This window comes from Dinoponera quadriceps, unplaced genomic scaffold (assembly GCF_001313825.1).
Source record: "Dinoponera quadriceps isolate SergipeBrazil2010 unplaced genomic scaffold, ASM131382v1 scaffold690, whole genome shotgun sequence".
NCBI lineage: Eukaryota > Metazoa > Arthropoda > Insecta > Hymenoptera > Formicidae > Dinoponera > Dinoponera quadriceps.
The window spans coordinates 319,607-333,049 of record NW_014555275.1 but is presented as its reverse complement, the minus strand read 5'-3'; the positions used below and the strand labels follow the sequence as shown (position 1 = coordinate 333,049).

General features: G+C 49.4%; 1 protein-coding gene across 2 annotated transcripts; it reads right to left on the bottom strand.

Annotated features, from left to right (window-relative positions):
• Positions 1-1,779: 1,779 nt before the first annotated feature.
• On the bottom strand, positions 1,780-13,016 carry LOC106743739 (translational activator GCN1). Of its 2 annotated transcripts, XM_014617900.1 has the most exons (14): positions 12,809-13,009; positions 12,560-12,710; positions 12,375-12,477; positions 11,976-12,171; positions 11,551-11,890; positions 7,628-11,441; positions 6,060-7,545; positions 5,348-5,984; positions 4,441-4,785; positions 3,833-4,026; positions 3,516-3,727; positions 3,182-3,435; positions 2,284-2,505; positions 1,780-2,089 (listed from the first exon to the last, which is right to left on the bottom strand). In XM_014617900.1, the coding sequence occupies exons 2-14, from the start codon at positions 12,572-12,574 to the stop codon at positions 1,961-1,963; spliced, it is 7,947 nt and encodes a 2,648-aa protein (XP_014473386.1). In that variant the 5' UTR covers positions 12,575-12,710; positions 12,809-13,009; the 3' UTR covers positions 1,780-1,960. The 2 variants fall into 2 exon arrangements, with proteins under 2 accessions (XP_014473386.1, XP_014473387.1); XM_014617901.1 differs by lacking the exons at positions 1,780-2,089; positions 2,284-2,505; positions 3,182-3,435; ... (1 more) ...; positions 3,833-4,026; positions 4,441-4,785 and having other exon boundaries at positions 5,493-5,645; positions 5,707-5,984; positions 12,809-13,016.
• Positions 13,017-13,443: the final 427 nt, after the last annotated feature.

The window sequence follows — 13,443 nt, the reverse complement described above, 5'->3', positions numbered from 1 at the left end:
CATATAGAATGAGATTTCGTAATCTTGTTATTTCGAGTTAAACGTTAAAAGTTAAGAGTTAAAAGTTGATTCTTATATACGAAGATTATAGAATTCTATATATATATATATATATGTAATTTTGTTTCTTCATTTTCTCATATATATATATATATATATATATATTTTTTTTTTATACGTAATATGTTTTAGTATATTTTATAAATGAAAATAGATGATGAGTGGAGGAGAAGAAAATAAAAAAATAAAAAATTTAGAAATTAAGAAAAACGTGATCTCTCGTAGCGTTTAAGGCAAAAGAACAACATATATAACAATTTTTCGATGAAATTTTTCACGGTATGATGAAAGAGTAATTCATTCGATGACGGATTCTTTTGTACATCTTATCATATAATGTACAATATCATTGCGTGTATATATATTAAATATAAATATGTATATATTAAGTAAGTATATGTATATATATTTAAGATGCTTAACATGTTCCGTGCCATGTGTATCATCGGTGACTCACGCAGAACTTTCCGTTCAGACCGGTTTGCCAAGTTCGCTATGTACCACTGATAGTACACGTGACCTGAGCGGAAAGTCGCGGGAAATTTGCTCGACATGGAACATGTTAATTACCAAAGATATTGTCTATATAATTGTTCGATTAGACAATACTTTTAAATCAACGTTTGATAATATATAAGGCACTTTTATATCCAAATATTTGTATTCTATTTTTGGATATTTTTTATGTAACTTCAATATTCAGTGCCTTATCAGAATATTACATATTTCCTAATCTTTAATAAATATATATGATTGTAAGAGTAAAACATCATGCAATAAATTATATTTAATACCACTTCTAAGGAACAATCGCAAAACGTCTCTCTCTGATTTCGATAAAAGTGTGACATACCTTTAATGCAACTCTCAGATCTTGATACAATTGATATCAGCGTGACAGTCCATATGTTATCCATTAATTGGCGGTTATTTGTTACCTCAATAATTGTCTCACCGTGTCAAGAAGACGAAATTTCGGTGACATAGTGGATTTCGTCGCTGCGATGAACCAACGTGCCGAAAATCCCGACGAATCGTCAATCATGAGTTTTTCAAAGATTTGTTGAAACATGGGCAAATGTAAATATTTTTCGTAATTTGCAAAAATCCATATAATATGGAGGAATGACAACTAAAATGTTTGTAGTATATCTTTTGCAAAACTATAAAAGGAAATCATAATACTGCAATGGCTTGAAAAACAACATCGTAAATATTCTTAATAAATATAACGTAATAATATATAATGCGTAATATAATAATATACTTTGTGTACACGAAGAATCAATGAAATAATTAAGTAGTCTAATACGATGAATGTATAATCATTTTAAAATAACGAATTTTGTATCTTATTGAATAGCTAGGGAAACTTCAATAATGAACTATTATTCTTGCTCCCGGAAGGGAAAATATCCACGCGGGATTCAAATTCAATTGTCGACGTTCGAATCCTCTGATGTCAGGTCACCCATGTATAAATCACACGGGATATTTTCTGCGAAATATATACACACTGCATCACATACGCCTTACCGTTACAATTAGAGCTACGCGTGCAATGTCCGAATTTGTGCTTATATATATAAGGCTGAAAATCGTGTAACTTTCGATCTAGAAATCAAGATAAGGCATACATGACGGAGTCCTCGTGCGACTCGCTTCATCTCCGGGATACCTTAATCTTAAATAATTCGAATGCGATCGAACGACCGTGGCTACGTTTCACGTTCTTTAATTGCTTATCGAGATACAATGAACGAGCTAGCTTGTTCATAATGTAACTAATACATGAACGATACACCTCTCGGTAAGGATCGAGTGAATAATGACATAGAGTAGTAGTACGGTTATTCAGATGGATATAGTGCGTAGTAAGACTCGGGAAGTACAACGTCTCTCACGTGAGTAATGTGTCATCTAGTTCCTCTATTTTGCCTTCCGGTTGAGAGAGAACCTTGCGCAACACTTTGCTGACCACGTCGGACAGAGACTCCCTTGCACCAGCATCCAAGAAAGCCATACATCGCTGAAATGAGATCACGTCATCACAATGAAACATATTGTGAAGGCGTAATAATTTTAATCATAGCGAGAGGATAAAATTGTCTAGCAGTATTATCATATTGCGGAGACAAACACAAAGAGGAGTTGTGCGAGGAGGATATTTTGTGAAAATTAAACGAACACTTCCTAAGACAACGGAACGTGCACTCGACATACCTGGTGTTCCTCTTCACCTTGCCGAAGTCGGAGCACCGCGATAAGCGCGAGTTCGCTATTGGCTTTGACATATCCATTCTTCTCTTTTGTTCCGTTCACCAGCATCGGTAGGAGTGACCTGAGCAGCTCGGGCGACATCTTTTCGGGCAGTATGTTGCGCGCGAGGTGAATGCAGACTCGAGCAAGCAACTGTTTCACGTCGTTACTATTGTTGTTCATTGACTGAAATTCGAAGTAATTGTTAATTTATTTACGTTACATTTGTTCAACACTGTCCGGCGAGTGGCAGGAAGACCGCGACACTTTCATCTGTATATACTTCCGGGGAGGTATTCCATAGAAAAATTTAATCCCTGAGAATTGCTAAAAATTCTTCTTTGATACAAAAAATGTCGCATCGTGGAAATCACTGAGAAAAAAAGCGTCGCTGTTTTTCTGCCACTTACCGTCCAATCGTTATTTCCGTTCGACACATCTTTCATGCTGCACTTCTCCGAGATTGTTGAGAGGTTGATTTTCAAACGAATGTCCGTCATATTAAATACACACACAGACAACGATTCCACTAGATTTAAGTAGGCAAGTCCAAAAGATGTGTAGTCTGTTTTAACTAGAAGAATACTCATGCAAAGACCGTCAAACTATAGAAAATTGGGACCAACCGAGTTGACGCGAGCCAAGGTCGAAGTTATTTGTTTCACCGAATTCTGATTCCTAATTCGCGATCCTTCAAACTCACGAGTCTCCGATACTAGTCTCATGCGGGATTTACGTGATGATTCTTTTAGGTAGAACAAGACAAGCAGCTGCGGACTGAAAAAGATTTTGGACTTGCTCTACTGAGTCCAGAGAGGATGAACTGTCCACCGGGTGTATGTAAAGTAAAACACCGAGTTACCCTGACGAAGGGCGACAGGATCTGCTGGGGTACAGGCTGCGCCTCGTTCATGAGATACTGAAACAGATACCCGCACGCTCTCACACCGTTCATGACTATCTGCACTCTGTCCGCGGCCAAATACGAGAGTATCACCGCGCACACGCGATCCTTCTCCTTGGGATTGTACACCGTGCCGGGGGATTCCTTCAGCGCTACGAAGAGCGCGGCCGAACGTCCGTGTCTGAGCATCCAGTCGGCACTGACGTCGTTACCTAAATCGCGCGTTAACAAATGCAATCAACGATCGGAAATTTGAGATTCCATCGGTTAAACTCAGCCTTCGGAAACTCACATAAGAGATGATCGTTGAACGCAATCGCCAGCTGTTCCGGGCTTAACCAGCGCAGCAGGGCGCCGAAGCAACCAGCGACCGCGTTCCTTGTCACGTCCTCCGGATGACTCAGCATACTGCTGAGCGTTGCGAATACCTGCTTCTTCATCGGGTCGGTCATCTTGTCGCCAGCTGGTGTTAACACGCCTCTGAGAGCTTGCAGCATTGTTTCCCTGCAAGAGAAGTATGCCGATAAGAGATTCTCGAGACACGACTCGTGCGTGTAGAAATACGTGGTGGAGATACACCGCAGAGTGGCAGCTCTACATCGAGACTACCTTATCGCCGGATCATCGCCCGTCTTGATACCGGTGTGAAGTTCGGTGAACAAGGGATCTACACGCGTGTGGATGACGATCAGGTTACTGAGAGCGTACGCCGCCTTCAGTCTGACTTGTCGGTTGCTGTCGTTCAACGCCCTCAGGAAGGTGGTTTGCAGTTGCGGCAAAAATTGTTTCAACATGACACCGACCTATCAATCAGGTAATAAGAAATGTCCATAATTATATATCAACAATTATATGTATAATATAGTTTTTAAAATACCGCCATTTCAATTTTTATTCGACAAGAGACCGAAAAAGTCCGTGGGAAAATTGAAAAATCCAGTTTCTCCCCAATTTTTTCAATTCATCCGCGACAAGAAAAACCCCTAATTTTTTCGGAGCCTTTAAAACTATACTTACATTATATTTTTATCATTGTATATATATTTATATATCAATTAAATATACATAATTTCAAGTATTTTTACGCAATCACACGACTTGTTAAAAACCCCGTTTGAATGTTTATCCCATTTCTATAATAACGTCACCATCACTGAACAATATTAATGTCGGAGCATTAAAATTGTCATAGATTGCTTAGTTTTATGCGTACACACCTTTCCAAGCAATATCGCGAGCGTCTCGAGCACGGCCGCCTTGACGCTCCAGTTGAAACGATCGCCGAGGATTCGAATGAGCGGACCGGTGATCTGCACCACGCTCGGCTGCAACGCGGACGCACTCGACAACCTTATGACTTCTCCCAATCCTTGAGCGGCATGTTCCTTCGCATCTGGTAAACCGTTCAGTATAGCCTCTCGGAAGATCGGTAGGATTGGCGTGATTCCCTTGGGAAGACAGAATCCGGGTAACAGTTCTTGACCTTTCAGATCGGACACTGCGAATCGGACAGCTTGCCTGATGTCTTGTACGTGCGCTATCTGCTGCTCGGACGACAGAGTCTGCAAGGAAGCGACAGAAGCACAAAGCTAGATGATCTCATCGACATTCTCTCATTTTGTCCACTCTTAATCCTTCGAACCGTAATTCCCAATAGTCCTTAATTTAAAAAAAATGATACTCTTTTTTAACTTTTATATATTTTACAAATTAATTTATAAATTGTTTCCCTAATTCCCAGATAAAAAATGCCATTTTTTTAAATGTTATTTTTTTACAAATTATCTCATAAATTTCATTGTCCTAATTCGTAGGTGAAAAATAATCAGTATTTCAGTTTTATATTTTTTACAGATTACTTCATAAATCATTTTCCTAATCTCCAGTCAAAAAATGAGCTCTTCGTTAGTTTTGTCTTTACAAATTATTTCATAAATAATTTTCCTAGTTCCCAGGCAAAAAATAAAACCCGTTTTCTAATTTTATTTTTTCCAGATTATCTTACAAATCGTTAGAACCAAGGTGAAAATATGCAGCAGCATATCGTGTAAAGCGAAGGAGCCCGGCGGTTTAACAGAGCGTGATAGCAGGGTTCGAGGGATCGACAAAGCGCAGTGTGCTCACCTTGGTCACGGCGGTGAGCGCCTCCCAGCTCATCTGCAGCACGTCTTTGTCCTCGTCGGTGAACAAATGGATCAGACCGCGCAACAACTGTGGCACATATTGACTGTAATCCGCGCGAGTGTCGCGACAGAACGCGCAGAGCAACGTAGCGGCGCTGCGCCGTTTCGAGAGGTCCTCCGCCCTCGTGGCCTCCATCAACTGATCCATCACGGTCCTAACGCCTACTTCGTCGGTAACGGAAAGCACGACCGCTTGACAGTATTCGAGCTCCTGCAGCTCATTCGCGGTCCCTTGAGCACTGGAAAGAGCAGTGAGTAATGCTGGCAAGATCCTGTGAAGGAACCGTGTCAATGCTTCACCTGCCACGCTGGCCAGTATCGAGAGTGCTTTCGTGTTAACCGGCGGCGAGGCTAACTGCGGGACCAGATACGGCAGCACGACGCGCGACTTGATCGCCATCACTTGGCGCAAGCCGTCCAACGTGTTCTCCGCCTCGGCCGGGTCCGGCGAGTTCAATTGCGTTAACATGGCCGGCAATATATCGTCGAGGGCGCGTACGCCTACCGTGGAATGCAAACCGTCGAAGGTCTTGGCCGCAGCCTGACGAACCTCCGGCAACGGGTCGCAGAGCGCTTTTCTGAAACGAGACGATTCGCCATTTAGCTCACGCGCCACGAAGGGACGTGGTTACCATTTCGGCGTCTCAACTCACCTCACCGTCGGCACGAGACTGATGACGAAGGTCAAGACCATATCTTTGTTGGTGCTGGCCATAATCTCCGACAGACCTATGCACACTCCCTGCCGTTGATCGGCCTGATCGCTCTGCAGACCCTTCTCCAAGATCGGAATGATCTCCGGCAAGACTCTCTCTCCCAGCTTGCGCACCAGGTCGCCCAACGTTCTAGCGGCCACTTGTCTCTTGTCGTAGCTGGTGCTCGCCAAACACCCCAGCAGGAGCGTGAACAGTGTGGGCAATATCTCCCGCAGGGTCCGCGGCGTGTTCGTCACCACAACCTTCCAGACGTGAAGGGCCGCTTGCCGCACCATCAGAGCGACGTCCGAGCGACCCATGTATAAGCCTGCCAGCACACGATTCCGCCTCTCGGCACCCAGGGCGTTTATGATGGCGTAGTGCGACTGCTCGGTGCCGAAGTTGTCGTCCTCGCTCGCGGTCTCGGTCGACATCTTGCCGGACACTCCGGAGATCCTGTAGAGCAGGTCGCCCAAAAGCTGCACGGACGAGTAACGGATACGCCAGTTGTCGTCGAAGAGGCCCTTCTCCAGCTCCGGCAGGAGCAGCATTATCGCCGAGTCCGCGTAGAGGGTAACGATGCGTTGGCCGGCTCTCAGCGCGGTCTCCCGCACGTACTCGTTCTCGTCGGCGAGAGCCTTGAGGATGGGATTGATGATCTGGCCGATGTACGGCGTGAACTCCGTGGTGAAGGCGCTCGGCATGTATATGAACATCATGATGTAGCCGTCCTTGACATGAGGCGCGATGTCGGTCCTCTCCGCGGTGCTGATGATCTCGGGCATGAGCTTGTGGAGCTTCTCGACCCCCAGGCCGCGCACCACCTCCGAGAGACCCTGGGCGGCGCCGGACCTGTCGACGCTGCTGCTCTCCGAGGTGAGGGTCTGCATCAGCCAAGGCAGCAGGTCCTCGAAGCTCGACTCTCCCATGCCGCGCACCATCGCGCCCAGCGCTCTCGCCGACACGCTGCGCACCTCGGGCACGGGGTCCAGCAGGCTCGTCTTCAGCCCTGGGATTATGGTCGGCAAGTACGGGGTCAGGTCCTTCTGGTCTGTCAACGAGTACATGTTGCCGATTATCTGCGCGGCCATCTTCCTCGTCTCGGTCGAGCGGTCGAGGAAAGCGCGCTGCACCACGGGCATGATCAGAGCTAACGAGGGCGCGTCGATGAAGTGGACGAATTGGGTGTCCAGTAGGGTCTGCAGGCAGGTCGCGGTCTTGTGCGAAGGATCCTGCAGCGCCTTCAACAGCACCGGCACGATGGCTTGGATCTCCGGGTTGCGGATGACGCTGCCGATCACCTTCAGAGCCTCGGCGCCGGCCTCCTGCACCTTCGTGTGCGAGTCGCTCAGCACTTCGATCAGCTTCGGCACGATGCTCGGCAAACAGCTGCTCAGCTGTTTCGGGGCGCAGTACGCCATCGCGCCCAGCAACTCGACGGATCCTGAGGGTACGAACAATAAGAGAGCAGGAGAGAGGGAATAAAAGAGGAATAGAAATTCGCAGTCCTTCTTCTCCCTCCTTACCCGTTTTCGTCCTCCACGAGTCTTCCTCCAGAGCCGCCAGCAGGCTGGGCAGCACGAGCTTGACGCCGTGGGCGGAGAGCTTGCTCATGACCACCCGCGCGGTGTCGTCGGTCGCGGATCTCACGTACTGACTGGAATCGCCGAAGCACAGGAGCAGATGCGGCAGCACGTGAACGATGTAGGGCTCGAACAGCCTGCCGAGCATCGTGCACAGCATCTCGAAGGCGAAGAGCGCCCCTTCGCGGTGCCGGTAGTTCTTCTTGTCCTGGATCGCGTTCGTCAACGTGGTCATGATGTCCAGCTGCTTGAGCGCGAGGATCCCCATGCCCTTGATGATACCCGCCAGCCCGTAGGCCGCGCCCTTGCGCTCGCCGTACTTGTCCGACTTGAGCAACTGGTCCATCAGGTTATCCACGATCTTCGGCGCATCCTCCTTGATGGACGGCACCAGGTGCGGCAAGCAGTTCGCCACGGCCTCTTGCACCTGCTGCGACGGAGTGGAGAGCGCGGCTATCAGCCGCATCACGATAGGCTTGATGCGCGGGTCGTCCTTGTCCAAGTGCCTCGCCAAGGAGCCCATCAGGATCACCACCGATTGCTTGATCGAGTCGAAGCTGCCGATCTTCGGCGCCTTGTCCATGAACTCCTCGAACACCGGCAAGAGCGAGGTCACGTTCACCTTACCGTGAAGATCGACCGCGGCGACCGCGGCGGTCAGCATCTCCGTGCGCACCGACTGGTTCCTGTCGCCCAAGCCGGTCGAGACGAAGAACTGCACCAGCCGGTGGATCGTGTCGGCGGTGAGGAGCGGCGCGACCTGCGCCAAGGCGAGCGCCACCCCGCGCCGAGGGCCCCACGTGTCGATCGGCTGCTCGATCACGCGGCCGAAGTCGTTCAGCTTCGGCGGTATCATGGCCAGCTTCTCCTGATAGAGCTGCAGCAGATTGTCCAAGACGGACGGCGTGAGGTGCGGCACCGTCGCCAGGCACTGGGCCAACGCGTACGCGGCCGCCTGCTGCACCGGCTCCACCGGATGGGCGATGTCCTGGATCAGCTCGTCGCAGAGGACCTCCGCCTGCGCGGCCAACTCGGCCTCGTTCCACAGCTCGTTCGCGAGGATCTTGTTCTCGTCGCTGACGTCGAACCGGGCGATCCACACCCTCCTGGTGAGCCTGTCCAGCTGATCCTGATCCTCCTTGTGGGACGGGAAGGCCTGTCGTATCACCATCAGGCCCCGCAGCGCGGCGTCCCTCACGGTGGACAGCGAGTTCTGCAACGCGCCTATCAGCGAGTCTATGTCCTCGCTGGTGGCGATCGCGGTGCCGGGTTGCCCGCTGCCGGAGTGCGCGACGTCCAACAGGGTGGCGACCGCGTGAGACTGCACCCGGCTGGTGGTTTTCTCCATCAGTTCGATCAGCAGGTCGAACATCTGCTTGCGAGGCAGGAGTCTGGGGTGCCTCGGGTCCTTCAGCTCGCCGGTGCTGCCTCTCTGCTTGGCGTGTTCCTGAATCAGTTGCAGCCCCTGCACGATCATACCCTCGTCCTTGTACGTCAACAGGGTCTTCCTCACGAACGGGAACACGTAGCAGAAGGCGGAGGCGGTGAACAGCTCCTTCCTCTTGATCGTCACCGTGTGGATCAGGTTCAACGTTCTCTTCACCGTCACGTCGAGGTCCTCTTCCTCCCAGGCCGGGTCCAGGTCGCACTGCGGCTGCAGCTGCCGCAGTGTCACGTGGGCGATCAGGTCGCCCAAGATCGCGCTGTTGTCTATCGTCACCGTCTGACGGAGCGACAGGAAGAGCTCGGCCATTTCCGGCGCGGCCAACGGGGAGCCCAGGTTCTTCAGGATCGACGGCAGCAGGTCCTTCAGGTAGAGGGACAACTCCTGCCGATTGCCGCGTATCGAGCACGTGACTAGAGACACCGCGGTGTCGATCTTGGCCTTCAACTCGGTCAATCTCCTGCGAATACCGTTCTCTTTGGCGATCTGCGCCTTCAATACCTCCTCCTGCTTCGGCGTCAGCTTCGGCTCCTTGATTTTGCCCTCCCTCTTCCGCTTCTCGTACAGCTCGCGCCTCAGCTGGAGCTCCTCCTGCTGCTCCTTGAACGAGTAGACCTTGCTCTCCCTCTTCATGTTCATCGAGTTGAGAATGTCGTTCTCGTCGTTCACCGGCAACACGCTCTTGTCGTAGAGCTCGCCCTCGGGCGTGAGGTACGTGAAGTACTCGTCCTTGCTGACCCTCAGGATCTCCGGGTCGTCCAGCTTGCTGGTCACGTTCGACACTAACGCGGGCAGGAAGGCGTCCGGCGCCAAGGAGACCACCCTGACCAGCGCGTTCTCGTAATTCGCCACCGGTCTGTAATTCTGCACCAGCATCTTCCGCACCTCGCTGCTGTAGCTGCGCAGAAAGTCCTTGGGCATGAGGCCGTAGTTCTTGGCTATCTTGTACCAGAGATTCGGCACGGCCTTGAGCAGGGCCGGGTGGTGGGACGGAAGCAGAGCGTCTCGGGTCATCTGCATGGCGGGGACGTCGAAGAGGAAGGAGCCGGAGCACAGGGCGAACAGGCCGTCCGCGAGGCACCGGCCGGTGATCTCGCCCATCGACGACTCCTCCCTGCTCTCCTTGTCCGTTTCCGACTTGATCTTCACGTTCTCCAGGAACTTGCTGAACTCCGCCAGCAGAGCCTGAGCCGGCGCGTACGTGCTCAGGCCGGTCACGACTTTCTTCACCAGCGGGTAACAGCGTTGCCTCGTGGTGGAATTCGGCGCGGTCGCGCAGGACACGATGGCGCGGTGGACGCCGTTCAACGCCTTCTCGTTCAGCCGGTCGGAGAACTCGCCGACGAGACGTTCGCAGAGCAGCATCAGGTGGTAGAGGATGTCGTCGCCGCAGGTCGACAGAAACTTCTCCGAGAAGAAGATCTGTTCGTCGATCGCGCTCCATAGCACGCTCTGCTTGTCGTTCTCCACCTGGTCGGCCAGCACGAACTTCAGCAGGAGGTAGGAGGCGACCAGGCCCTCGGTCACCGCGGTCGGCTGTGCGCACTGCTGCATAGCCCGGCTTATCGCCTGGGCCAGGGTCGGCGCTATCACCTCCGCGTAAGAGGTCGCCGGGGTCGAGAAGAACAGCTTGATGTAGGCGGTGCGCACTGCGGCGGTGGACGTTTTCGCTGCCATACCCTTCTTGAACGCGTCCACCACGCTCTTGGGCACGTTGGACGAGAACTTCTTCGACCAGAGAGCCATCATCTCCAGGGCGTGTATCAGCGTTTTCTCGTGCACCTCCGTCTCCAGTACCTTGACGAAGTGCTCGCACGCGGTCTCCGCCAGTTTCTGCACGCTGTTGCCCGAGGCCGCGTTGTAGCTGAGATTGCCGGCACCCTGCAGCACGGAGATCTTGTGGGTCGCCACCGTAAGCTTGCCCTCGGACCCGTGGAACACCGCGAATACCGATGACAACAGCGTCTCCAGAGCCGTGGTGTCGGAACACTGCAGGGCGAGCTTGCGGCACGCTCCGACCGCATTGTCGCGGACCGAGTCCTCCTTAGAGTGCAGATTGGCGAACAGCCCTTTGCTGATCTCCTGGCAATATTGACTCAGGTCGAGGCTCAACCCGTTCAATATGTGCCCGACCGACTCGATGATGATCTCCGGATTCCGCAACATGGCCTTTTGCAGAGCGGGCAGCAACTGATTCTTGAATTCCTCGTGGGTCAACCGTCGAAGAAGCGGCACGGCCACGTCGACCACGTACAAGTCTGGTTTTTTCTTGCAACTGATGGCCACTTTGATAAACACGTCGATCATGTTTACCTGAAATTTGCGCGAGTCAGTACACACGTTCACACGGTGATAATAAACAGCATGCGTTGAGGGGATTATTTAGATTTAATTATCGCCACTTTTTCGTCAGTTCTCTTACCTTCAACCGCTCCACCAGGTCGTTCCATTTGGAGGCAACTAGATACTTGGTGAGCAAGCTGGCCAAAATTATCGTGCCATTCCCGACTTCCAATTTCGTTAAGTTTTCCATGTATATGATCTCTATATTTTTTATGGATGTCCATTCATGAGCAAGTAACGTGTATACCTTGTTCGAGAGTCTCTCGTCGGTGGACGCCACAGCTGCGGCGGATAGATTCGCCTGAGCTTCGATAAGTTTCGGTAAAGTCTGGGTAGTATCCGTCTCTTCGTTATATCCATGAAGAATAACTAAAGTCGACCATTTCAATGCAATATATGCAGTTAGAGAGGTATTCAAACTAGGGAAAAATATTCTGTTAAAGCAGCGTCATCGGATGTGCGTGTGGACGGAGAAATCATCAATTCTCAACCTCTAAGACTTACGTGGCGACCACATTCTTATGCCAAGTGGCTTGTTCTGTGATCACAGCTGTCATATGTTTGACAGTTGCCTCCGGTTGTTTCTTCAGCAATTCCACGATCAAGTTTCTCACGTAGGATTGCGAAGCACTGTCTTTGTACCTATGTAAGGTAAGTGATAGAACCTTGCATACTCCGTTGACAATTTTCTCGTTGATGCCTGGAACGAGCGATAGGCGATGGTTACATATGTGCGCGATCATCGACGCAACGGATACGCGCACAATTTATGCGTAAATCAAGGGAGGACCGGGCATCGATGCCGAAAATGAATCTCTCCCCTCGTCTCCGTGTCGCCGGCGAGGATACAAGAGTTACTTATCTCTTATCGAAAATTAAAACGTTCCCCCCTGAGCCGCTTACCGGGATTTGACAACACGTTGACGACATTTTGCAGAACCTCACGCCGCTCCTTCTTGCTGGCGGTCTGAACACGATTCGGTAGATCCTTCAGAGCTTTTGCTAACTGTAACAAGATACACGCCGATTATAACACGCCCGGGCGAAGACGATTCGATATTTTCTCGCGCTCCACGTGACTCGCTCACCTCGACATCCGCCATATTTCTTCAAAAACCGGACCGATACTGAAGCGCCGCTCTTCGTGACCACGTCTTTCGCGCAAATGTGATTAGAACCGTGGCCGTCGTGTGCCTTTTATTTCTCTCGCTATCAGAAAGTACGTTGCTACGTATTCATCTGTCGTTTACAAACATAACCTTGACGATGTAAAACGCACTTGTTCGATTCGACAAAAAATTTCCAACATCAATCCGTCCCTCGTATGTTTCACTTACCGAATAGGCTTGCCTGCTTATTACTGTAACATTGGTATTCAGAACGAATAATTTATAGAACCGGTGATTCGTTCTGAATATACTGATAATCTGATTTCGAATCTTTTTTTTTAATCTATGCTAAAAAATCTTACATCACGGTAAAGATTTTTTATCATCGAGTTATTCGACGTTGGAGCAGAAACCGTCTTTTCAGATTTAATTATTCACAGACAGTGAAAGAATCGGTATACAACATTCGTTAAAAGATTAGAATAAAGGTCAAAGTTCTATCTTCAATATACATCGCACATCTTTTTATATAGATAAGTTCTTTCTACTCAGATAAGTTCTCAATGTAAAAGCTCGACTGAAAGTTAGGATTGGAAATAAATCGATCGACCTATTTTCCATTATATTCTATGGTTGTTTTCCAGCAAGAGGTAAAAGTCAACGCAAGTCTAGTTATATCATCTATTATCCTTTTTTTTACTAAATGCGAAATGCAAATGATGATATAACTAGACTCGTGTCTCTCGCTGGAAAGCAACTCTCAAGAAATATATCAAGAAATATATTTCAGAAATAACAGCAAGATTATGCATTTAAACTATCTGAAGAGCAGAATTTTCAACTTATAAAATATTTCCCGAATT

What these genes read in the sequence shown, in the direction of transcription:
- LOC106743739 (XM_014617900.1), bottom strand. An exon ending in CAACGTGTTGTCAAATCCCG is followed by an intron (nt 12,172 to 12,374) that starts GTAAGCGGCTCA and finishes CGCTCGTTCCAG; the next exon opens with GCATCAACGAGAAAATTGTC. An exon ending in CTCGTGGAGGACGAAAACGG is followed by an intron (nt 7,546 to 7,627) that starts GTAAGGAGGGAG and finishes TCGTACCCTCAG; the next exon opens with GATCCGTCGAGTTGCTGGGC.